Source organism: Porites lutea, chromosome 9, assembly GCF_958299795.1.
Source record: "Porites lutea chromosome 9, jaPorLute2.1, whole genome shotgun sequence".
NCBI lineage: Eukaryota > Metazoa > Cnidaria > Anthozoa > Scleractinia > Poritidae > Porites > Porites lutea.
This window is the reverse complement of record NC_133209.1, coordinates 17,493,368-17,519,745: the sequence shown is the minus strand read 5'-3', so window position 1 is coordinate 17,519,745 and position 26,378 is coordinate 17,493,368. Positions and strand designations below refer to the sequence as shown.

The 26,378-nt window shown below is 39.6% G+C and overlaps 3 protein-coding genes across 4 annotated transcripts in view; 1 reads left to right on the top strand and 2 right to left on the bottom strand.

The window, feature by feature from the left end:
* The window catches only part of LOC140948745 (uncharacterized), a 76,447-nt gene that overhangs the window by 28,259 nt on the left and 21,810 nt on the right, over positions 1–26,378 (top strand). Inside the window, exons 16-22 of the mRNA XM_073398011.1 lie at positions 13,433–13,540; positions 14,907–14,950; positions 15,563–15,617; positions 16,282–16,341; positions 16,756–16,845; positions 18,924–19,040; positions 19,746–19,783. Coding sequence (XP_073254112.1) covers positions 13,433–13,540; positions 14,907–14,950; positions 15,563–15,617; positions 16,282–16,341; positions 16,756–16,845; positions 18,924–19,040; positions 19,746–19,783 — 512 coding nt within the window. The remainder of the gene's footprint in view (positions 1–13,432; positions 13,541–14,906; positions 14,951–15,562; positions 15,618–16,281; positions 16,342–16,755; positions 16,846–18,923; positions 19,041–19,745; positions 19,784–26,378) is intronic.
* LOC140948744 (integumentary mucin A.1-like) lies at positions 990–9,120 on the bottom strand. 2 transcript variants are annotated; one of them, XM_073398010.1, is made up of 5 exons: positions 9,004–9,120; positions 5,174–5,188; positions 4,930–5,061; positions 1,849–2,180; positions 990–1,104 (listed from the first exon to the last, which is right to left on the bottom strand). In XM_073398010.1, the coding sequence occupies exons 1-4, from the start codon at positions 9,041–9,043 to the stop codon at positions 1,870–1,872; spliced, it is 498 nt and encodes a 165-aa protein (XP_073254111.1). In that variant the 5' UTR covers positions 9,044–9,120; the 3' UTR covers positions 990–1,104; positions 1,849–1,869. The 2 variants fall into 2 exon arrangements, with proteins under 2 accessions (XP_073254111.1, XP_073254110.1); XM_073398009.1 differs by having other exon boundaries at positions 1,853–2,180.
* The window catches only part of LOC140948743 (gamma-butyrobetaine dioxygenase-like), a 16,313-nt gene continuing 10,061 nt past the window's right edge, over positions 20,127–26,378 (bottom strand). Inside the window, exons 3-4 of the mRNA XM_073398008.1 lie at positions 22,663–22,865; positions 20,127–21,884 (exon numbers count right to left, since the gene is read on the bottom strand). Of these exons, the coding sequence (XP_073254109.1) occupies positions 21,551–21,884; positions 22,663–22,865 (537 nt within the window). The 3' untranslated portion in view covers positions 20,127–21,550. The remainder of the gene's footprint in view (positions 21,885–22,662; positions 22,866–26,378) is intronic.

The following is a 26,378-nucleotide window of genomic DNA, read 5'->3' as shown; positions in this document are numbered from 1 at the left end:
CATACAGAATTTTTTACTTCTCACAGAGTTTTTTTGCTAAACACCACACTTTGAGTTCCTGGTGTCGGATTTTCAGGAGCAGGTCAAGATCGCGCGAAATTCGGATTAAAGCGATTTCAAAGTTTTTTTTGTTTATTGTTGTCATAGTTATATCGATTTTACTAAAAACTGCATTTTGACAATTTTCAATTCATAGTCAATCACTGGTGAAAATCTTGTGGCGATCGGACTAGGATAAAATCAATTTTAAAGCGATTGAAAAACATCGGTATAGTCTCCAAGAAACTGTATCGAAATAAATTAACAAGTATCTAATCGCTGAGTAGGCGTGTTGACAATGATGCCAAGGTTACTTGTCAACGACCAGTCAAGGCACAACTCGTCGACTGATGCAAAACTGAAAATGAGACGAGAAAAAAAATCCCTATCCGGCTTAGAGAATTGTCCAAAGTCTTTCCGACTCATTTCTTTTAACCAAGAGGACGTGATGGAGAAACTGCCTTTCTATAACTGGGGTAAAAACCCCTTTGGACTCGCTATTTTTACCGCCGGCAAGGTTTGAGCAAAGCATTTCAGAAAGGCATTTGATAGCCATGGCTTCCGTTTGATATATTCTAAATTGATTCTGCTCTGCACGGGTAACAAATCAAGAGCCTCACTTGTTATTAGTGGAGCCAATTTTCTATGCCCTTTATCTTCAGATGAATGTATTTAGCTCGAAAGTGCCAATTGAGGACACTATTTTTACGTCTCTTTCTAGAGACGAGACGGCCATTTTACGTGGTAAAATGAGCCACGCGAAGGTCTAGCTGTTTGTAGGCCAAAGGCAGTAGTTTCATTTCTTAATTATTTTAAGACCTTTAGTATTGTTCCGGCCCCCGGAATCAAACCCACGACCTCCCGCTAAAAAGTCGAACGCTCTATCGACTGAGCTAATCCTGTTGCAGATCTTGAAGAACAAACGTTTAAAGAAATCTTGAGAGTCATGCTTTAAAGTTTTCAAGTTTTATTAAGTACCCATTCCGCTAATGTTTAAGGGACGTTTGGTTTTTTTTTTTTGCACACTCCATGCTCCTCCTTGGTACTAGACTTCACCGGGTCGAGCTGTGAAGAGCAAATATAAAGAAATCGTTAATGTGTAGGTAACGTCTTTGCCGAGCTGCTATAGAAATAGTCACATGTTACGTGAAGGGTAAAGTTATATGCACTTCTCGAAGAGCAATAAACATCACGATGGCAGAGACCTAGGTTTTATCTCGCGCGCGTATTCATAGACTACGTTTTGAAGAAGCCATTCCTCCCAAGTCCCTACCACTGCGAAACGCTGCCTCCTCCTTGAAAGGCGCGTAGCAGACGAAAGACCCTAACACAAGCTTAAATATTACTTGCGCAGTCTAATTTGTGTCTCGTGTCTACCCCTGAATTTGTTGTACGCAATAGAAAAGCGCTGAAAAATCCTCTACTTTTGTAAAATTTGCAAGCAATGGCGTGGCGCAACTTTCAATATTCAGTCAATCAACTTTAGTATTCAAATTTAACCGCTGTCCTAAAAAGTTCCCGGTCACTCGCTTGATAGCCTCTTGAAAAATGTTGCGCGCACCTGATGTTGCCCCAAATGTTGGAAGTTGAAGTTTTGTCGAGTCAAACCACGGCTTTGCCGATTGTATATTTTCCTTGTAAGGCATGCACGAAATTCTTCCAAATGTTCACCGAGACAACTGGCTTCTTTGCCTCTTAATTGGCTACGAGCCTGATATGCCCAAACTGCAGGCAATTTTGCTCAGCAATAAATAAATAAACAAATAAAAAATTAATAAAATAATGATAATAAAAACACGGTATTTGCACTTGCCATCCCGGCGCGGAGGACTATGCAGTATGTGCCTCTTCAAATGCCTGCTCGTCTTCAGCAAGTGCTGCGGCTGTTTGATTCGAAGATGCTGTAGTTGGTGCGGCAGTTGTTACATTAGAAGGCACCTCAGTTGGTTCAACAGTGGTTATATTGCAAGGTGCTGTAGGTGGTGCTTTCGTGGGTAGTTTGCCTTTAAAACACCAGGGAACGTAAGGAACCGTACTTTCAACCCAACAGCAGTCGTTATCGACTTCACATTCGTAGCGTTGAATTTCAAAATAGCCACATTCCTCACGCTCTTCAGGCTTGATTCCGTAGCACTTGTTGTCTGCGAGAAAAAGCAAAAAAATGAGATTTGCCAACGCAAGAAATTAGATGCTTGTGCATATTTTATGATTGCAAAATGTAAGAATTGCCATAGGTAATTTTTTTAACGTAGCCGGCAGAAGTGTTCTTCATTTTTTTCTCTTTTTATCGCCTAAGATTAGTCGGCGGAAGTTGTTAAGTATTGGATCTCCTGTGATATTTTACTTCAAAGGTCCGAGTACGAATGTGAGTTGTAGCTCAAGAATAGACTTGAGGTCCTTCTTATCCTTGTGCCTTGATGGATTTTTTTCTCTCCTCTACACATCATGTTTTTCTTCCGATGTTCCAGTAGGATCAGTTGTTTCTAGAGCGTTTTCACGCACGTGTCCAGCATCCATGCAAATAATTGGAACAAACGGAGTCGTTCACAGAAGAAAAGTGTTCAACTCCCACAGGATTTGTTTGGAACACCAAAATGACCGCCGTTTCATTGTTTGGAAATACACTCTGAGATCGCTGAGATACATGTGAGTGGGATTATTAACCGATAGAATTAATAATAAATTGGAAGAAAGTAATTTGATTAATGAGCATGCGCTTAACTGTGAACCTGTCGCTTTAACTTCTTCATCGGAAGTCTGCTAGGTGCATGACCCCGCGTTTCGATTATGATTTGTCATAAATAAATTGCGCACGACGAGATCTCAGTTCCCTTGTTTCCTCTTCAAAAACACTTTCCTTGTGGATAGTTAACTCCACACCTTCTCCAGCAGATGAATAACATCAGTCACTCCCTTACAAAACTTGCTGAAAATGCACAATCTCCACAACATCGCAACATAAGCTTTATGAAAAACAATAACACACAATACTAAAACAAGTAAAAAAAACCTACCCTTCCAAACAAAACTAAAAGAAGAACAATGATGATGATGCTTATCAGAAAGGTTACTAAACCACGGTAACTGCGTTTTGCTTCTCCTTGTTGACAATCTATCGCTTTCCGAATCGATTCGTCTACACGCAACGCAAACGACCGTTCCTTACCCTCGACCTTCCTGTTTTGAATCGCTCTTGCTGCAATAATCTCCAGTAATCGAAATCTCTTCACTCTCAAACTTTATACGCATTTCTGACCCCAAAATGTTTTCCATGAAGGCATATAACTTATGTAATCTTGACTTTCTGAAAACTGATTTCGAGATATCTCGAACAACTTCCGGCGTCACTTCGGAAGCAAACTGCAAGTTTACGACATTCTTCAGCGTCGCAAATCCTCTAATACTTTACGCTCCGCCTCAAATATTTATTGAAGCCGAAAGAACTAGAAGTGATCTCGCGATATCTCCAACTCATTACAGCGTCACTATGTCAAATACCCAAGAAACAAGCCGACAAGTAACAAACTTGCCTGCCGAATCTTTTCTCGTGCATCGTGCATAACTTATGGCTATTTTTCACATCTCATATTACCTTGCGTCGCAGTGGCGCAATCGGCTAATCCCTCAGTTGAGAGTGTTATCTGATATGACGGGTCACACGTTAGCCGGTTTAAACCCCAAGCAAGCCAAAATCATAATTCTTTCTTCCACGAATAAATTAAATAATAAATCAGAGAACTCGAAGTGATCTCGAGATATCCCAAAGTAATTCGGCCCTCACTTCGTCAAATAGCCGATCCAGACCGAAGACCTTCGGACTTTGCGTGCCCAACCTTGTCCCAAAAAAAGCAACTTTGGGACATTCCTGGGCGTCGCGGATGCTTTACTTCGCGCTCCACCGAAGTATCGAGAAGTAAAATACCTCACTTCTACCTGACGTCGTGCGTTGCTCAAAAACGTCTTTGCTTAAGCTCCCTAGTATGGCCGCCGTGACGTCATGTGAAAACGCTGTATAAGCGGAAGGTCAAAACCGAGCCCTCTGTACCAAGCGCACGTCTATTAGGCCTGGGTTCGAAACTGTATCCTAGCAACATGCACCATTCCTTTAAAACGCATACGTGGGAGGCTACATGCAGCGCATCCTCAACAAAGATCTTACACGATTCGTGCAGAGTCTTTCTCGAGTATGCCAAATCGAGTAAGCGAAAGAAAGATTCTGTTGGCAGGGTGGCGAAAAGTGTTCTTAAGCTTAATCATACCCACCACTTAAGCTTTTTTCACATCGATATTGTACGTTTTTCAGCTCCCAAGAATTGCCCTTTCGAAGTCATTCCCAAAATGGCCACAATAAGATTTCTATCGTGAAGATGCCTCCAACACAAATTTTGTCTTCGCACCTTCCCGAAACTAGACAGCTTTAGATTCTAAGACGAGGACGACTACGAGAACGAGATTTCCTCAATACTAAAGAGTGTGCACGCGAACCAACATCGTTTTGGCGGGAAAATGTGTTAGCCATCGTTATTCTCCTACGAGTTTTAGTGAGAAGTGAATGAGTCGTAGTGGCGAAAACAAGTTATCAAATGTTAGGAATTTTATCATTTAGCGGCGATCGGAAGACGGCTTAACCTCCCTCAACGGAAATAAGCGAGCTAACTTTGGTGGTGAAAAAAAGAAAGTACAATTTTCCAGGGAGCTTATTTTTAAAGAACAGGGGAGAAAACTTAGAACTCAATTTTGACCTCGTAGTCGTCCTCGTCCTCGAATCTAAATCTCTCTATTATTGTACCTAAGTCCCCCTCGACCACCCTCCCCCTCTCCCTTGCTATCACCACGAGTATTCCTTCTTCTACATTCTTTATTGTTGCCGTTAAATGGTTTAGCACTAACCTGTGGGATAGAAGCACCATAATGCGTACGCGTAATTCTCGTCCCAGCAACAACCTCTGCCCTCACATGTCTCCTCATCAATGCCATACCACCCGCAGTCAGTACGGTCATGGGGATCAACAGAACATGTATCTAATTATTCAAAGGCGAAATTGTGTTGTTGTTATAAGTGTCAAACGTTAGACTTCGAAACTCGCAAAATTGAAAAGAAGACGAATACTGTTATAAAAAGCGAGTGTCTTACCTGCGAAAGTGTATCCTGTGAATGTAGAGCAGAACTTTTGTTAGTCTCTTTTTAAAAAGTCATAAACAGGTTTTGTCCCTTGCCTCTTAGTACTTACTTTTGGCAGGTTTTAATATTCGGTAAATTTTGCATCTGACTGAAAATGTCAATAGCAGACACCCGCGTATCTTTCAAAATTAGCTCCTGCAACAATCCAAATTTTTTCGTGAAGCACAGTAGGGCCATTTATACGAGGAAAAATAAGAGCGTCTTAAATGAGACGCGAACTTTCCGTATAAATGGCACATTTCGTCTAAAATAAGACGCGGCTTAGCTAAGACGCGTCTTATTAAATAAGACATGCTCGTAAAAATGGTTTTTCCTCGTATAAATGGCCCTAGTGTGTTGCTTCCAAAAGCTGCCATCGCTTGAGAAAGAGTCCAGAAACGTCAAAGTAGGTAGGAAAATTCAGCACTGACTTAGTACACGGTTTCAGAATCGAGTGGAATGTCATTAAGGTGTTTCGATACAGTTTTTCAGAGACCATACCGATGTTTTTCAATCGCCTTAAGTGTGATTTTTTTTCTTGCCCGATCGCTACAAACTTTTCACCAGTGATTGACTATGAATTGAGGTTTATCAAAATGCAGTTTTTAGTAAAATCGATATCACCATGACAACAATAAACAAAAAACTTCAAATCGATAAAATCCGAATTTTGCGCGATCTAGACCTGCTACAGAAAGACTGATTCCAGGAGCTTATAGTGTGGTGTTTAGCAAGTAACCTCCGTGAGAAGTAAAAAATTCTGTATAATTGAATTCAAATAAAACCTTACCTTTTCAATAGCCGTGGTAAACTGTTTTATGAAAAAAGTTTTAAATACATTCAAATTAATATTAATTAGCGCCAGAAGGCTGCTTAATATCATATTTCGATGCTGGGGAACTTTGGTGTATTTTCTTTCTTCCAATCCTGAAAACTAAGATGTTTTCTCACCACCTGTTTAAGTGCACTTTTACTCTAAATTTTGACTTTTAGCGGTTTTCCGAATACGTCTAAAACGGCTCGACAGAATTCCTTTTAAACCTCGTCACATAATCTTCATGATGTATATCATAATGTCTGAAACTTTTATCAAGATTGATTTACTGTAACACCTTGAAAATTCCAGACGAACCTACAATTGTAGCCTACGAACCGGCCAAAAATAAGCATTACAACATTCACTGTTTTGACGTTATGCTAATTTTTCCAAACTAATGCCCACCTAACATATCTCCATGGCTAGTACATTTTAATGTGAATATTGTCAATGTTTTTTATTAAAAATTCATACTAAAATGTACTACTTGTGAAAATTTTATAGCGATCGGACAAGAGCGAAATCACTCTTAAGGCGATTGAAAAACATCGGTATGGTCTCCGAAAAACTGTATCGAAACAACTTAAAAACTACAGAATGATGCACGACAATTAAATAAAAAAGCCAAAAAGATGCACGAATGGGCCAAACTGACGAAGATTACAGCGGATTGCTCCCAGAATAAATTGACAATCAGCGCCCCCTTTTTATAAAGCTTTGGGGTGTGACATCAAGTTATATGATACTGTGACATGCAATACTCGAGAAGCTTCTTTTCGTTTATGTGGCGTTGATTAGCCTGTGTAGAGACGTCCCCCCTCCCTTAGAAAATCCCGATTTTTTTCTGAGGGAGGGGGGAGGTCTCTACACAGGCTAGGAAGTGATTTGATCTGTGAAAGATGTTCTTATCACTAATTCATCATTTAAAGCTTGTACTAAATAACGATAGTATGTAGATATATGAGCAGGCCTAAAAGCGGAGCTGTATAGTCTCCCAAATTATGGCTCGCAAGAAATTGTAGCCCATTACCGCCCAGCCAATTTTCAACTAAACTTATGCTAAAAATTCATATCACGTGGGACTCAAGACACTGTTTCTTTGAATGACACTAAATCTAGGTAACCATTGAACACAATAATGGTTTTAGCTATATTTCTTAACGCCATACATTTATTAATGGCGGAAAAAAAATCGAACACCACGCTTGGTGATAGATCTTTTTATATGGCTGCCCCTAACGAAACGGAACGATCTTCCCTTTTTTTATTAAAAATATATTTTCAGTTAATGCTTTCAAGAAGGCTCTTAAAACTCATTTATTTCAGAAGGCGTTTCCCAGCTAATTTATTGTTTTTATTTTTACTTTTTTTTCTACAAACAAGGATTTGTAAATAGGATTTTTACAGAATAATTAGTCATTGTTTTTAGAATTTTAGACTCATTAGTTTTAACAAATTATTAGGAGCGATCTGTAAATAGGACTTTAAGGATTAATTGGTCATCGTTTTTAGAAGAATTTTTTTTTTTGAAATTGGAATATGTACTAGGATTTTAGGATTTTGTTGAGTCAATGTAATGCGCAGATGAAAATTTCTTTTCCTGGATTGATATTTGCGTAATACAATATAATACATATTATATTATTAAATACTATTCGTTGTCAAAAAATGAGCAGTAAAAATAATAGTAAAATAGTTATCCATGGTGAATAAATAAGTGGTATTTTTTCTCTTCTATTTCTAATAGCCAAACACTTGATGAAAATGAGTTTTTAAAGTACGTTTAAGTTGTCTGCAAAGTACCTTTCACACACGACTCGATGTTAAATGCACTTCTATTAAACAAAAGTAGAGAGCGGAAAAATTAGTCTCACCCAAATGTATAAGGTGACAAAATGAGCCCAAGTTTGTAGATATAAATTCAAAAGGCCAGTGTTTCCTTTTCGAAGTTTCACAAGAGTCTGGTTTTAAAACTTTTTTATTTTCTTTAGGTAATTAGAACCCCCTCCCCCAAACATCGGTTGTGCTAGGCCTGTAATCTCAATTCACAGAGCACCGAACGGCAGGATTCCAAGTTAAACTGCATTAGATATTTCAGCATCAGCAGAAGAAATCGACTACCGGTATTCTCTTTTAAACCGCTTCCACTCCCAGAAGAGGCTAGTTAAATATTTGACCAATTTACCAAATTTCATTTTGTGTAATGATTAATAGCAAATATCACCATGTTAAATTACTGCGGCAGAGAATTGATTTGATAACACCATGACTTTTTCTTCGCAGACTCTGGAGTATAAGGGTCGACAAAAGATGTTAATACAGGAAAAATCTATCTGTTTTCGTGAAGAGTGGGAGAGGTTGAAGTGAAAAAAGTACATCGCTTTACGACATCCATTAAGCAATCCTTTCGTTAGCCCTTTCACGCTCAATTTTTCTTTTTGCCGCTAAGTTGTTACTACAGTTGATCTCCATAAGCGGCCACCATAGGGGTAACGGCAAGTGGCTGCTTATTGAAGGTATGCCGCGGAATAGAGGTTCGTCAGAAGTAAACATAACCTTAAGCAGAAACTTCAATTTATTCTGAAACCAACCCCCTTAGAGGTTTCCGTCCGACAACGTTCACCCAAGAGACAGCTCTAATACTGACGACAAATCTATTAGAATATCGTAACAAACAAGCACATTCTTTTCACAATACCTTGTTGATGTTCTTCCAACTTTGCACGAACCATACTACACAGTATAACTATGCCGTAAACTTTATAATCGGACTAAGACGGCAATGTCTGTAACTTAAACGTTACATTAGTCGTCATCTGCTCTCTCTGACTGTATGTTTCTTCCGCCTACTGTATTCAAATGAAATCTCTTTGCCAAAACTTTTGCATGCTGCTATACAATTCTCACGATTGTACAAATAGCAATTTGGAACTTATTTGCGAATTTTCACTTTGCCTTCTTTACGATCTGAAAGGGTTAACCTTACCTATGCCCAAAAGTAGAAGCAGAACGGTTGTGACCTTCATTTTTCTGTCAGATAAAGCTTGGATCAGACACAGACACGTTATGGGATGGAAGCCTTCCTACAAACATTTATAATTAACTTGTTGGCGGTTGCATAAAAATTTGAAAACTATGGGTACCAAAGTGCGTGATGTGGCATCCACGTGATTGAAATTATTGAAATTTATGAAAAAGAAGAAAACAAGAACGTAAATTCAAAGGGATGTGAACGTTAGCGTCAAGTAAACAAAAAACTCCTAGTTTTCTTTCGCGTAAATTCAACAGTGGAATTAAGCTTTTAAGGTCATTTTATAGGGGTATTATGAAGTAATTTTTCTTTAATTCGTATATGTAAGGCGGAAGAGCCCCCAAGGAGGAGCTATGTAATAAAGTATGTATGTATGTATTTAATTTTCTTATCTCCCTATTTAATACATTTTGTTGCTGTTTAATCAGACCTCAGTAATTTTATGAAAGCATTTCTTATTTCTTTTCACAAAGTTCACCAACTTTCAAAGACTGGATCTGTCGATTTGTCAAATGCCTTTCTGAAATGTCATACGGTTTCCCGCCATTGCCCCTTAAGGTCACGTCGTCTGGGCAGAATGCCACTTCACATTTGAGAGTAATATTCACGCATACGCCTGCGGTATCCCTACTAACTTCGAAATGAAGAATAGAGGTTGTCGCAGCTTTCTTTCTCTCCATAGTTTATTCTGGGAGTAAAAAAAATGGGGTTCGATAAAGAAAAAGGGGCTTCATCATATTTCCTGAGGAACTTGGAGCTAAAAAGTTGCTATGCTTTGTCACACTTAATTATGCGTGAATAATAACTAAGTTTTTTAACGAGTTTTAAAGCCGTCCTGATAGAATTTTGTGACAAACCAAAGGAATGCCTGCGTTGGGGGCGGTATCCTTGTGGGCTTTTTTTTTCATTTTATATTTAGCAAGATTCGCTCGGTTAGGATCAAGTAGTGAAAAAACCTTTGTACAAACATTTATGATAAATTTTTTAGCAGTTGCATAATAATTTGAAAACTATGGGTAACAAAGTTTGTGATGTGGCATCCATGTGATAAAAATTATTGAAATTTATGAAAGAGAGTATACAAGAACACAAATTTAAAGGGATGTTTACGTTAGGGTGAAATAAAAACTCCCAGTTTTCTTTAGCCTGTGTAAAGACGCACCCCTCCCCTCAAAAAAATCGGAGAGAGAGACGTCTGTGAATCGCCTAAATTATTTTTTGTTGTTTTTCCTCTGACAGTTGAAAAGGTGTTGACAGACCAACGCTACTCCTGACTCTTGTACAGTCGATGTACAGCACGGACGCAGTTATCACTGAGTTATTCTCTCGGATGTTCTCGACCTTTAGAGCTAGCTAGGCTCTAACTAGAATATCTAGCTAAAATGTCATTTATAACGAGTGTAATATGCTTTGGAGGATTCTAACACGTACATTTTTTCCCGTCTTTTTTAGCTCATAAAGTCGGTCTGTGCCTTGTGCATCTATTTCCTGTGGTTTTGGGTTTAACAGAATTTTAATGTCGGAAGCACTGTTTACATTTCCAATCTAGCGTTTTATGCAGGAGTTGATCCATTCGATGATTTCGAGTAGGTTTCACGTTAAAGGATCATTCACTTCTCTTCAGCAAGAAATCATAGCTCTACTTTGTCTAATTTTACGTCTGCACACAGGCTAGCCTAAAAACGTCCTCGGTGAAATCCAGATATAAAATCTCTGATCAAGCGTAGCACATCCTAACCGAGCAGATCTTGTAAATGTAAATGTTTTCTGATGTTAGCTACAATCGAATAGGGGTATACGATAGAGACAAGGACCAAGGATGAATGGTTCTTTTCCTCAGAGATAACCGATGGTTTAGTGCTGATATATTTCGATCGATCGTATAAGCACTTGACAACACCGCGTTTAACTGACTGAGGGTGGTGTGAGTCATAAGACAGGTACTGATCAGTGTGCGTAGGTTTTCTGTAAACACTTGGAGTTAGGCGTCCGTCTGAATCTCCTATGACCAATGTGTCAAGAAAGGAAGTTGTGTGTTGAGTGTTGAGTCATGAGATGCTTTAGAAAATCTTCGACATCATTCCGTTTTAAGATGGTAAACGTATTGTCAACAGAACGTTTCCGAAATTATATACATCGAAGGTTTATCTGAACCAGTTCGTCGTTGCCTGCAACATCGTGGCGTACAATCTGTTTTCAAGTCCGACACAACACTAAAATCGCACTGAGTACGACCTAAGGATTCTGTTGATCCACGAAAACAAGATGGAAAAGTGTATAAGATTCCTTGTGAATGCGGCAAAGTATACGTTGGCGAAACGGGAAGATGCACGCATGAACGGATTAAGGAGGACGAAGGGGATATACGGCTTTCACGAACTCAAACTTCGGCCTTTTCTGAACACGCCAATAAGACCAGGAATTATCCGCTCTGGGACGAAGTTAAGTTTATTGACCGAGATCCGCACTGGTACTCTTGTAGAGTTAACGAGGCTATTCTCCTAAGACCTAGCCTGCAGTGCAGGCGTTTTCGTCGGGCGCGCGCGAATGGTTTTCATTGCGAAAGCGCCATGTTGAAACTCCCGAAGAGAGGAGGAAATGGGGCGAGTCAAGGGGAGCGGGGGAGGGGGCGGGGAGAAAGAAGAGAAAACAGGCTTTTTCCAAATCCAGTAGGCAGCACTGCGAGCAAATCTTCTCCTGATGTCAGTGTAGAAATCGCTTTGACTTGTTCAGTGCGTAAAACACGCGACATTCCAAGCCGCTCCAATTCCAAAAGACTTCCTTCGAGAGCAGAGTTAAAATTCGAATTTCGGGCCGCCATTTTCTGAATTCAGAATAAATGTTTCCCGTAGTTGCGTGCAGACGAAAACGGAATAAACAATATAAACTTACAGTTGATTGACAGGCATCAATCTACTCCCCCAAGCCGCACCAATCAGGAGCTCCGTTTGCCAGCGTACGGCGTTTCGCAAAAGAACAATGTTATCGGGCAGGCGTTTTTCTTTTTCTCCCCTCCCCCCCCCCTCTTCTTTTTTTGCCCTCACACCTACCGTAAGGGTTACTATTTCTACTCTCCCCAATCTTCCTCTGTCATAGAATCAAAGATGGCGGCTTCATCGTAGCGATCCGATTAACAAGCGTTCGCCCACCCAAAATACGCCTGCACTGCAGGCTACCTAAGACCTCACCCTAACAACATCAACGGGGACAGTAGATTGAGATGGTACAAATAGTGCGACTCAGTAAATCGACACTATTGTCTGATGAAGACCTGCAGTGTGATATCAAATTGACAATCGTGAGACACACGATAAACTAAACCCTTTGTACACATTATCCATATATTAGTATCTTTCATGATATTAATATATTCTTTTATATGTATGATAATTACGTTTTCTGACCTCGTAAGCATGTGCAAAATACAAAAGAATTCTTTCTTTCAAAAGAGACCAGAAAGGCTCATTTATATACCTATGAAAGAATGAATAAATGGACCGCCATTATGAAAGAGGTCTGTCGAAACTTTAAGCGGGCTTTTCGACAAGGATGCTAGGTTACGTGTCTACGACCAATCGTAATGCAACTCATCGACGACTGCGAAAACGGAAATGTAACGAGTGAAAACTACACCCTCTCTTCAGTGTCCAGAAATGCCTGAAGTCTCCTCCTCCACCCCAGAGGCCTCCTGGTGTCGTAGGGAGACTGGGGAGAAGGAGAAAAGAAAGTTCGCGGGGGGACGCTTCCCATCGACCCCCCCGTGCTTACTATGCTATTTCGGCTATTGGGTACCCAGTGGGAGCCTCTGCGGAGGAGAGAGAGCCCAAAGTCTCGTAAGATTGTTCATTTTTGTACTCAAGAGGACCTGATGATGATACTTACTTCATAAAATAGGCTTTAAATCCCTTTTCGACTCGTCCTTTACAGAGTATTAGGCTGATTTAGCAACAGAACGGGAACGTCAGTTGACGTCGGCACGTACAAATCAAACAACTGGCTTGACCAATGGCAGAGCGACAACTTGGGCACCGGAAGTCGAGTTTAGTCCTTTTTGCGCGCCGTCGTGAAGTAACGTTCCCGTTCTGTTGCTAAATCAGCCTATTGACTGGGCTAAACGTCAGAGTTTAGCTTTACAACCGCTGTTGAGTGTTATGCAACTTTCCATTGTTAGGGGTGCCATAAATCGTCATATCCAACGTATTCTGTCGATTAAAGTTTCTTCTTTCCTTAAGGGTGGATTCTCAAAGTAGTTAATTTGGATTTTGTTTTGAGCTTTATTCAAAACCCATTTTAACTCGTAAAACAACATATCAGCTATGTACGGAATAAAATCCTGGTAGAAGGACGTACTAATATAATAAATCGTTTGTCAATTTTTTCTCAGGGTTATTTTCTCCTTCATCACTTAGCCATGATGGTCGGACGTGACGAGTTTGATACCTTTCTATTTAGTTATGTCCAGCATTACAGTGGGCAACTTGTCTCCTCTGAGGTAAGAACCGCTGTAAGATTTAGCTTTGTTGAGTTGTATTAAACGGTGCCAACAGAAATGTATCTAATAACTAGTTTCCATTTCGTCATTTTCCTGCAAGTTCCAGTAACCCTATCAGCCCATAGGTGAATGATGGAGATCTAAAAGGTGATTCTACCGTTTGAGTTTGCAGACGAAATCGTTTGATGTTTGATGAAATGAATTCTCTTCAGTAGTATTTTCACTTGATACTTTTTTAGCATGGTGAGAATTGAACTTTCTCAAAAATGATTAATAATTTATAAAGAAAATACAAGGTAAATTAATGTTTAATGAGTGGAAATCAGATGAGAAACTGCTCATTTTTGCATCCTTAATTTCTCCTTCTAAAATCATTTTGTTTGAGAAGTAGTGTCAAGCATTCGACACAGTGTTTCATCACCAGATGAAATACATCGAAGTTCGTCAAAAATACTCCGCTGCGCGTCGTATTTTCAACTCCCTTCTCGGTGTTTCATCTGGTGATGAAACACCGTGTCTTATGCTTGATATATTACATGAAAATACAACTCATCCTGTTTGTCGCTAGTGATGGACAAAAATTGTTGGTGTTTAAAAAGCCTTAAAAATGTTGTTCAATAGACCTTATTCACGATACTCACCATCTTTGCAAGTGCTCAAGGATTGATGGGGTGTTACGTGGTTTCTTTTATTATATGGAGGAGAGTGTTTTACTGGGAACTAAACCACTCGTAGATTCCATACGCCACTTCATCCGGGACCCGAGTGGCGTATTTTCCGTATGTCACCTTTGTGAGTGTCGTATCGTTCAATGACGTCACGATTCCCGCCTTTTGCTTTTGTTGAATTGGTTTCTCCATATAATAAAAAGAACATTACACGTTGGCTCGAAGATATGAATTTTATGTTCTCGTGGCAAGAACAATATCTCACTCGTTCGCTTCGCTCACTCGTGAGATATTGTTCTTGCCACTCGAACATAAAATTCATATCTTCACGCCACCGTGTAATATCCTCTATATATATCGCGTTTCGTGGAGTCTTACAATAATTACGGCTTGCTTTGAGAATATCAACGGCCGTTGATGTATCCTAAAAAGGTCACAAGGTCATCTTCACATTAAAATTTCTACACTTTATTTTTTCCAGAATGTATTCTCTCGACGGCGATTTCTTGCATTTGTTGTTTGCCCCCGTGATGAACCACGTTACATTGCATTTCCACCACTTGTAAAATCCAAGGCATCCTACTGATGCACAGTTACGACCTATAGATAATTCCAGCGACAAAAATTTGCTCTGTCCCCTTTGAATTAATCCATCCATTATACTAAGGTTCACTCGTTGTGTCTCTTCTTCTCGGCAGGAATTCTTTGAATACTTTGTACAAAGTTTTCCCGACATTTCAAGGTGAGTGGAAAATTCCTATGACAAGGCTTAACTCGTGCCCTCCTAGAGAAACCGTAATTTGAAAGTCGTTCGTTGATGTACCTCCAAATATTGGCTAAAATAATATTCTAGAATATAAATCTGCTTAAGCTAGGCATTCATCAGTTTCACATTGCCCGTAGTACACAATACTAACCCCTCTCCCCAAGATTTTGGTTAACCGTTGTTTCTAATTTCTCCTAGGTAATAAAGTTGTCCTGAGAGAAATTGAAGATAATGCTTATGCAAAAGTTTAGGGAGTAAACTATGTGTATTATGGGCAATATGGAAATATGAATTTGAATTTTTTATTGAAGGTTGGCAAACGTTTTCTTCTAGGAGCTATCGAACACAAACGAATCTCTTACAGACATGTTTTCAAATGAGCTCCAACATTAAAGAATGTTTAAGTTAACTAAGATTTAGCACATTTTCTCTCAAAACTTCCTACTTTGAACGCCACACCTCACGTAATTGCTGTCCGAATTTGATGACAAAACGTTTCACGTCTGATACTTACGTAGAGTACGTTTTATATTTTTCCGAAGTTGGCACAGTTTCGATGATAAGAACAGTGTCTTCTTTTAATTACAGTGAGACCAAAAAGAAGTTCATTACTGAATGGCTTGAAAGTGCCAGATTACCGAAAGTAAGTTTTCCTTTTGGTATTGTTTGTCTCTTCTAAAAGCGGTTATGTCATGCACGCGGTATAGTCAAAGTTAGCCAATAGGAATTGGCCACTAGATTATTAGTATAGGTAATAGCATGATTTGTAGTGATATTTGGCACAAATACCACGAGTGATATTTCATATGTTGTTGCTCTTTTTGTATGACTGGTTTTTTTTCGATGATCTCAATGCAGTCTTTCCCATTTCGCATAAGTGGGTTTCTTCATTTTTTTAAGTATTGATTATTTATGATGAATTATGCATGAGATTTTAGCCAATCAGAAACGGCGAAATATTTCGAATGAATAATAATGACCTTTAAATGTATGACTGGGTGTGCACCGGACTTTTTATTTTCTTAATTTATGCATCACTAAGCGTACCACGAGGAACTCCAAAATGTTAGATTTTCCTTTGTACAAAACCGCCACAGGACAAAGAACCTTCTATTTAAGAACAGCTAAACTTTGAAACTCATTGGACCTTGCCCTTAAGTTGAAAACTACCTTACAGGACTTCAAGCGTTGTCTAATGAACAAATAGACATACTTAGCTGAGGAACTGTTGACACTCACTGAAGTCATGTGTACATAAATTCAGTCAGATATAGTATCTATAAATGAGATTTTTTCTTTATACGCAGTCGTTTCCGAAAAAGTTTGAAAGCCCTGACAATGAGCTGCTATCACAAGTGGAACTCGAGGTAAGAATTAACACGTTTAGTTAACAAATCGACCACAATTTTCGATGGTCTACACTCTTATAGACCATAGAAATGATGTCATAAAATGTTCAAAACTCAAGTGGAACCACGAGCCACAGGCCGGCGAGTGGTTTCACTGCGAAGTTTTGAACATTTTATTGCATCATTTCTATGGTCTATAAGAGTGTAGACCATGGAAAATTGTGGTCGATTTGTTTTTTACAACTTCATGTTTTTTCATTTTCCTGCGAAGTTTCTCGGAAAATGTTACATCATTTCCATGGTCTGTAGTCTCATGGACCATTGCTCTCGACCAGTCAGCACGCGAGGATTCGCGCAGTTATTGTAAAACAATCCTTTCAGACTTAAGAGAGTTTTGAATCTTGTCTAAAAGTTGTCATCTAATGTTTGTAGTTTCAGATATGGAAGAAACAAGACACAATAATCAAACGAAACAAGACGCTGAGAGTGCGAAAGAGAAAAAAACCGCCAACAAGTACCTTGGTAAGTGCTTCACAAACGTCCCAAGTTTGAGTCTGCATAATGGATAATATTATAGATTTAGGTTGCATTCCTTTTGAACAATTTAAATCCGGATTTTGCGATCCGAAATTTGATTTTTCGTTCCATTAAGGACTAAACCAATCGAAGATTGCAATCTGAACGATCCACCTCCGGACTTGGATCGTTCAGATCGGTATCTCAATCTGGTTTCAGATTTTTATTCCATTTAACAAAACTGCTTTTCGATCGCAAGAACGTGCTCTTTCATCGATAAACATGGCGGGTCAAGGTTAGTTCGTGCAAAAATTATTTACAGCCCTCCGTTGCCGTTAAAGGATTATAGTATATTAAACTCAAGTTCCCCTGTAACTCTAAATCCGAAAGGAAGCGAAAACGTTTGGATTTTCTCACTGTACAACTATAGTGTCCAATGTGTGTATGCCTTTAGAGCACGCTTCTCAGCACTTGAGAATTCGTAATTGCCTTCTGAATTTTCTTGAATCAAATTCCAGATAATTTTAAGTTGACGATTCCCAATATGAATCACCACTAGTTAAAGAGCAACTTTTCTTTCCATTTCTCGACGAGAAGATGCTTAATTTAGCGCAAAGAAATAAAAACACGATGTGTTGAAATTGAGAAGAAGATCAGAGCAGCAGGCAGCTACTTTATATGGATCAATCTTATTTCAGCTTTTGTTCCAGCTAACATAAAAATTCAAACTATCTGGATCGCCTGAATCCGAAAAAAGTTTGGCTAAAAGGAATGCAACCTTAGCCAGGGCTAAAAGCGAAGCTCCTGGCTACGCAAACAAAAAATACAATCGTGTAATGCTGAACGGCCACGACAACGAGAACGGCAAAAAAAGGTCTATTTAGCAAAAAACAACTTTGCACGTTTACTAAGCACACTTTTTTTACATTTCTTTGCTGTTGCTTTGCATGACTACAACGTGAAACTTCTTAGTTACACGTTTTATGGAGGAAATGTCGTATGTGTTCCTCTTCGCTTTTTTTTAAAACCGTCATTTACACCTTTGTGGCCGCTAGCATTTCTCAATTTCTCACCGCCGCTACAAAATTTTCAACTTTTTCTTCCAACGAAATTTGTCTCCTTTGTTTCTTATCTCTCTGTTAGGGAAGGGGTAGGTGGGCAATTTCCCAGAAACGTTTAATGATCCAACCTGGATAGTCTTTTCCAGGGTGACTGGTTGCGGTCACCTCGGAAAAATTGGAATTTGGTGGTTGTTTTAGGTGGTTGGTCGTGGCATAGTTAGTACAGTAAAACGGTTATGAAGGAAGTTTGTTAGACTTCTTTGTTATATGTTTTTGCTAGCTTTTCTAGACTTGACCGTGTACAATGTTCAATAGTATTCCTATCATTTTAAACAACAGAAACATCGTAATAATTTATTCACTCACAATTTGCGATCAACAAACAAAGGATTGTGCACGGTTAGGAAGCTTCCAACATAAACTGCATCCCCGTTGTTTTCATTTTTGATTTTTGTTGGCTTTCATGGCTAGTTGCCCTAGTCTGCTAACCATCCTCGTGCTAACGAGATGACATCATACGCCCTACCCTAGGTGCCATAGACTTTTCATGTCGGTTTCTTCAAGACTTGATAGTGACCCGCGCGCTTCGCCGCGCGTGGCCTTAAGCAGGGAACCAGGGTAGCTAGGCACACATGCTCCGACTTACTGAGAGCCATCCTCGGTGACTCAGGGTAATCAGTCGGGTCAGGAAAAACGAGCAAATGGCGCGGCGAAAACTGGGGGCATCGAACAGCCTAATTGTGCCAATAAGTCTGGGTAATTAGAAATACAGCCTGAGTTTAGTTACAAGTCTCAGTCGGCCTGATATTACGTGAAAACGGGGTGATGGAATGACAGGTTCTAGTAGTGGTGTATTCCAAATTCCCAAGGAAGTCCTGTGTTTCAGATACGTTTAGGAACCCTGTGTGTATCTAAAGTGGCTTAATACCCTTATCCGATTCTACAATGGCTTTCATTGCACCTTAAGTGTATCAGCAAGCAATAACCTTTTTCTTTTTCACTTTTTTCTCTTCTAAACATCAGGAACTTCCTGAACAAGTTGTTTTGTTCCTGGAGAAGCTTTTGGAACGAGATACTATCTCCCACACAACATTACGTCAGTTGGACAAGTGTTACAATTTCTCACGAGGCAATGCTGAGGTGCGTTGATTATACCTAGATGAGGGAACTACCCCTTTAACCCTTTGTAAAGGGTTTAGGTTTAAGTCTTAAGGTTTTTAAGCCTAAGACTGATCATCATCAATTTTCTCCTTGTGTTATCTATGCTTCATTGAAAAGAGTGGTCACAAGAATCAAATAATTGATCACACTTGATGAATTTAATCGATACTTGAACAACCTCTCCCCGATACGTCTATAGGAAATATATCAGGACAATCAAGAATTTAAATTTTAAAGGACTGAAATAACGGGGGTGTTCGTGATACATTTTAGCAGGTAAAATTTTTAGATTGCAACCGGTAAGAGTGCTAAAATCTAAGATGACCGCCTTTGGAATGGTTGAGGTACCTTTAGAATAGAGATGGTGCCTTATGTCAATGCTAGTATACTAGCCCTTATGGATGAAAATGAATTTGACTTTCGCCCGCAAAATGGTATCTTTTTTTCTGGTATCCATAATTTTCTCACAGCACCTTGGGCAAAATTTTTTATGAAAACCTATAGTTGGAAAGGACCATTCTAGCTTACACTCTAACTCACAATTCGAAGCCTCCTCCACATTCCAATTGTTGTCATCACGGTCACTTCAAAAGGAGGTAAAGTCATTTTTTCCGACATTTGCCTCCTCTTCTCGAAGAAAATCTTGGGTGTAGGGCGTAAATTCGAGTTTGGTTTCTTTTGCAGATTCGACATCGATGGTGTGAACTCGTTGTGAAACACAAGTAAGAGTAGTTTACTGCTTGCTGTGGTGTACTGTAGAATAATGTCTTCTTGACTCCCAACCCCTCCTAGCCACAACCCGTTCTCACTAAAAGAGGCCATTTTAGGTTAACATCGTTCTGCAGCTGTATAAGCTAAGTATCAAACTGACATAGTTTGAATGTCGCTTCGTTTTTACACAAGAGAGAAGAGTAACAAAGGGAAATCAAAAGGTATAAATAGTGCCATTCACATGGGAATAAGTGGAATCTGCTCCGTCACGCGTACTTATACTTGCATTAATTGGCCCGGCTTCGTATTGTAATGGGTAAGACCACTTAACAGGTTCGTCAGATACTTGGACTATTTGTGGGCGAACTTCAATTTATTTATGTCCATATACAGCAGTTCCTTTTACTTTCTGCACCTAGCTACATGTGGTTAGCCACAATAACCAGAAACAAACCAACTCAAGACAAAGTTCAATGGATAAATAAAAAGCCAACGCTACCGTGTAGAAACTAAAGCTTTCCTCATTTCAGTAGCCTTTGGTCACTCGGTCTTCTTTTGCTTGCTGCTCTCACGTGACTTCTCGCGACTCTTCCAAACGGAGAGCTTGCTCGCAGGCTACAGTTGAAAGTTTAAGTCGATATACAGCAGTTCCTTTTACTCTTTGAGCCTAGCTACACGTATAGTTAGCTGAAAATAACCACTAAAGTAATCGATAACAAAAAACGAACGGATTCAAGAAAAAGCTCAATGGATCAATGAAAAACCAACGCTACATTACAGTGACTAAAGTTTTTCTCACTTTAGTAACCCTTGGTCGCTTACCCTCTTGATACGTAAAAGTGTTTTCTTCCGATTAACAATGGTTTGCCTTTAGTGATGATTATCATTGTCGAAACTAAAGCCTACGTAATTTTATATTTTTCATAAAGTACCCTAGATTTACGAGGTATTCTTAGAATAACCCTACTATCACCGCGTTACAAAAAATTCAGTAGTTTTTAGTGTTTTATCTTCTTGTTACAGCTTATGTTTAAGCAAACGCGCAACTATTTTTGTTGGCCGTATGACTGATAACAAAGCAATGAAAAGCTTCTTCTTCAGGCAAAACGCTCCTCCCTTTCTTTCTTGCTTGCCAGCTAATCAAGCTTAAGAAAGTAGATGGAATTTTAAAAATTCAAAATAAGAGAAACACGTCACCATTATCTAGAAATGAGGGAGTGGCCTTCTCCCTTAGCAATGTTTTGAAAGTACATGGAATTTTAAAAATAAAAAGACTCAGTTCCTCAAGATTTCAAAGTAGCGGCGATACTCATAAATAAAGATACAGTCGAACTTCTACTAAGTGCCACACCTCTACAACGGGCAACCTTTTCACTCCCAAAGATAATTCCAAAGTTAACTTTGCAAAATGAAAATAATCCGAAAAACTATTAGCACGTTGTCAAAGTACTGCAAAATTGGTTTCATTTGAATTGTCATACCAAAGGTTTTTGTCCACGATCTCAACAGTTGGAGTGCGTACAGAACAAATAGTGGTGAACAAACTGAGGTTTCATATAAATGGTTGGAACATAGAATTTCATCCACAGACTCAAATGTTAGAACACTGACATTATTAATGTAGAATTACCAGGCGATGATCGTACTAAAAAGGTCATTAATTTTCCAGTGATTGGTGAAACTGTAGGATCTCGTTCATGGTTGCCAAAAATTGCGTCTCGCTTCGACTAAATCTGGGAGTAAAAAAGTTAAATACAGACTGACTGCAAGTATAACGCTTAGATTCGAAATGGAGTATTAAACTGCTTAGCCAGAACTCTTAGTCGAGAATAGATAGCATCCCAGTCGAGGTAAAACCCTTGCAAGTAACGCTTTGTTTGCTTGTTGATAATGAAGGAGGATCTACCATGTAGCACGCGGCTGTTGTTGAACGTTACAACTTCGCCGGGTAACATTTTATGCTCAATTTGATTGGCTGGATCTGCTATCATCTTGCCAATTGTCAGGTAGGCTTCATACAGTTGAATAGTTTTTTCTGGAGAAACATGCAGCCCGGAATCACGCGTCTGATTGTTGCACGAGAATCGGACGATGTTTTCATTCTCGTCCAACCTACGAGAAGAAGATTAACACAGGATCAAAACAATGGCCCTAAACATGCATTCATTAAACTCTTTGCCTCCTTTTTTTGGTAGCTGTCTTAAATGTCTTTTAGGTCTTTCTTCGTCGTTTAAAGTTTCGAAATCCTAAATGGAACGTACAGGCCGTCCACCGCCGGTGTGGACGTATTCTTGTAACAAGACGGCACGTCTACCTAAATCCTATATAAAGCCCCTCCGGGGCTTAATTATTTCAAACACATTTCAGGGGGGAGGGGGGCTTATTTGAGGGAGGGGTTTATTTAATTTTACAAAGACGATGGTATCAACTAGAATGCAAAGTGGAAATGTTCAAGTACAACTCCAAACTTCCAGCTAGCGAATAAACCATCCCGAGATCAGTCCACACGAGGTTTTACAGTCGTGATTGATTAAAACATTCTATCATTTATTAGTGAATAATAATAACAAGGGAGGAGGGGGCGGGGGCTTAAAAGAGATGGGGCGGGGGGGGGGGGTATTAACTTTCTTCCCCTGAAAAGGGTGGGCTCATTAGAGAGGGACTTACTTGAGAAGGGGGGGGGGCCTTAATAGAGGATTTACGGTATATGTACTGTTGTTGGCAGAGTGTAGACACACAATGACTAGTTTGCTGTTACAAAGCCCGAAAACGAGATCTTTTTTTTCCTTCTGGACGGCGCCTTTGAATAATGCTGTGCTGGCACAGGTATTGTAAGACAAGTCTGTTTTTACTTACTGTCAAAAAGTTGTAGGATTTTTGAAACACTCACTCTATTATGTGCCTTGCGAATTTGGTGTGAAATTCGCCAAAGATGTCGATCCCTTTGGCAGTGAACGGAATGCGCGTGGTTGACAAGAGCTTAAACGCTTCCGGATCTTTCTCCCTCAGCTCCTCTGCTACATAGAATCCATCTACAAACTGATTGCCACCTCCTTCACTCAACACTTGCTCAATACAATGGAGAAGTTGAACCTAAACAAAGCATGTCATTTGCCACTTAAGAAGCGAGAAGGAGACTGTAACCAAAATGTGTACCGCAATGGATTCTGGGATCGTTACTTGGGACGCGTCAGGCAGCTATTGGCCAATTTTTTTTCTCCTGTCCCTGGTTACAGTCCCAGAAGTCTTTGCGAAATTTTTCATTCTCATTTCTGTAGTGGCGAATGTCTGTTCGTAACGTATTAAATGAAGAGCTAAGCGTCTCCAAGGCAAGCACCAAGAAAGTTGGCGATATTTTTCTTTTTCTTGTCTTTCTTTATTTTTTGTTGCTTTCTTTTGTTCAGGCCAGAGCCCCGATTTTAGTGCCCGCAGGAGGAGGCCTAATCTCCACAGCAACCACCGCAGATCGGTTTCCAATAACAGACAAGCGTTACTTTCGTAATTAGTTTTAAGCATTCCTCCAGACACCTTTGGAGAGCGCCGGACACATTGCCTGTCAAGGAACTTTGTACTTCTGATTAAACGAACCAGACATCTCAAGGAAACGCGAAATTTGATCAGACTATTTGGGTATTATAAATTCATTTCACGGTCGATTGAAAATTTGGAAGTCCATCTTCGCGGCTGGCTTCGCAATTGATAACTACAGTTTTCTCGCCGTATTTGGATTCAAATAGGCTTGATACGCTTTCAATGGTTTTTCAAGTGCTTTCTTTTAAGAAAATAGTGCTCCGATGGCTCATTTAACTTCTTTCAAGAGTAGTATGCCGTGTCAACATTGGTGACCTTCGAAGCGAAAACGGCGAGTCGGCGTATCAAGTTTTTTCTGTGGAGCCACAAGTAGGAGTACACTCTCTGCTGGCACATCTTTCTCCGGTTTGGAAGGAACTCTGCGTGGAAAAGACCCTGACCAAGGAAATTTTTAAATCTTCTCCATTTGAACGTTTGAGAAAAGCCGTCAACAATGCACATTTTATAGTCACCGGTGTAAACGAATGCGAGAGCTCGAGCTCTACTTCACATGTCCTTGAGGAACAGCAAGACCGATTATCTGATTCAATGGACGACCTTTTTATCAAACGGCGAAGGATTCAAGTCTTTTTTCTCTGGCTTAAGACGATGTAAGCGTCGATGTGCCTCCAGTGACAAATCACTCTCCAAAAAGCCCGCCAAGCACTGTCGAAATCCCGCCAAAATCTTATTCGCTGGCAGGAGCCCAAGACGCTGGATTACTCCAGATATTCTAGCTTCCACTTCAACATCTTCGTGTTTCGCTTGCGCGATCTGTATAATCAACGTCCCAGATACAGTATGGTTTCTATATCAGTAATTTTAGCCTCCTTGAAATGTCAATCATAATCCAAAAATTATTATTACAGGTTACTTTTGTATTGTTACTTGTTTTTTACTTAATAGGCCAAATTATGGGGCTTCCCTCTCCCTCAGAGCTTACAGGCGGCGCGCCCAAGATTCTGAGGTGATGGTAGTCTCTCTTTTGAAATGTCGGTCATTATCCAAATTATTATTGTAGGTCATCTTTGTACTGTCATTAATAATAATAGACAATTTTATTAAAAAACTATTAAAATCCTATTTACAATTAATTCGCTTAAAAAAAAGAAAAAACTATTCATTCAAAAACACTATTTACAATTTCTGTCGATTTAAAAAGCACTTAATTTAGCTTAAAAATAAGTTAATTAAAACTAAGAAAAATTTTTTCGAATTAAAAAACATTTCATTTCAATAAAAAAAAAAAACTGTCAACCTCTAAAATTCAAAAGTTTCTTTCAACTGCTAAAAAACAAAGAAAATAGTAATAATAATAATGAAATAAAAAGATATATATGAAGTAAGGAAACACATCAATAGTCCGATTTAATGGCTCCTTCAGCAACTTCGACGTCGATATCAACATTCTTAATGTCACATGGCACTCTTCTGGTCCTAGAGCCTCGAAGACAAACCAACGCAGATCTCAAGAGTGCGAATGAGGTTCTGGTTCTGATCCATGAGATGGTTTTGGCATTCTGCTCCCCTTTTTTGATGGCAATCAGCTGTGCTAAACGGCTATGATACTTCAAGCACTCCTTTCCCATTCCGCCAGTTGTGGTGAAGACCAAGGGTGTAAATGTTCCATGCTCGATGTCCAGGACTCTCTCTGAGTAGAGACGCTTTTTCTCGTTCTCATGGATACGATAGATTTGTTGTGGCTCTAGGTCCCTATACGATACAGCATTAGGGTGACAGACCCTCACATCGAAGAATGCTGAACGATGTCGCTCCCAGAAACCACGCGCGTGGATATCTAACCTCGCATCCTGAGCTTTGTTAGATCCTCTGTTTAAATGTTCGCCGGAGATGTCTTGAAGTACTGGTTCGATCTCGACATCGCTACACACCATACTCAGAAATTCAGCTTCGAGGTCTCTTAGCTCGTTGTGGCGTTGAGTAATAAAACCTCCTAGTTTGCAAATCATAGAGTGATCAACCGTAAAGGCTTCCCCACAAGCACATGTGGAGGGGATATCTTCCACTGGCCAGTCGTAGCGTAGTTTCACAGTATCACGGAATTCCCTTTTGTTCAGGTCAAAGCCCAAACCCTGGAGGGGAAGCACTGTAAGCCATGCCGATGACCCCTTTTCCGTCGCCAGATCCAACGCTCGCTGAGTCTTTCTTGGTGCCATCTCCTTAATACGCTCTGCCCTGTGTTCGAGTTCCTTTGTACTGTCATTTGTTTTGAAATAGGCCAAATTGTGGGGCTACCCTCTCCCTCAGAGCTTACAGGTGGCGCGCCCAAGTTTCTGAGGTGATGGTAGTCTCTCTTTTGAAATTATAATTGTAGGTTATTTTTGTAGTGTCATTTGTTTTTGAAATAGGCCAAATTAATTATAGGGCTACCCTCTCCCTCAGAGCTTACAGGCGGCGCGCCCAAGATTCTGAGGTGAAGGTTGTCTCTCTTTTAAACTGTCAGTCGTCAACCATAGTATTATTGAATTTTCATTTTCCAGAGTTCATAGTGGTACCTTCTTTATAGTTTTACGTGATTTGTGGCAAAGACAAGACCAGGCCAATAAATTTATTCTACTTTATGCGTGTTGGATAATCACCGTGGCTGACTGGCCTCCAAAGTTCCTTTATAATTTGGACGCTTCTCAGGAGTTACTTCACTGGATATTTTGATATTCCCGCGTAAATAAGACCGATTCAACGTGTCTTTCATTGACAACAGTGAAACGCCCGGAAATGAAGGATGTTTTAAAAGAAACGGGAAAACTGATAAAAGTAAATATTTGTTTTGGTGGTGAAGTTAATGAGAAATAACCATAAACTAGTTTTGTTTCTTTGTTTTTTAAAAGCGGTTTGTCTGGTACCAGATTTGTACAATTACTTTCAATCAAACATGGATCGGGTTTTGTTAATTATGACAGAATGTAATTAAAAAGCATTATGTTGACAGCTACAAGGCACATGCTTGCCTTAAGCTGCGAGTATCCCGCCATGTTTTAAACAAAGGGCCTCTGACCAAGCCGGCATTCTAATCCG

What these genes read in the sequence shown, in the direction of transcription:
- LOC140948744 (XM_073398010.1), bottom strand. Translation starts at nt 9,043, where the DNA reads ATGAAGGTCACAACCGTTCTGCTTCTACTTTTGGGCATAG. An exon ending in ATGGTGCTTCTATCCCACAG is followed by an intron (nt 2,181 to 4,929) that starts GTTAGTGCTAAA and finishes TTTTTCTCGCAG; the next exon opens with ACAACAAGTGCTACGGAATC.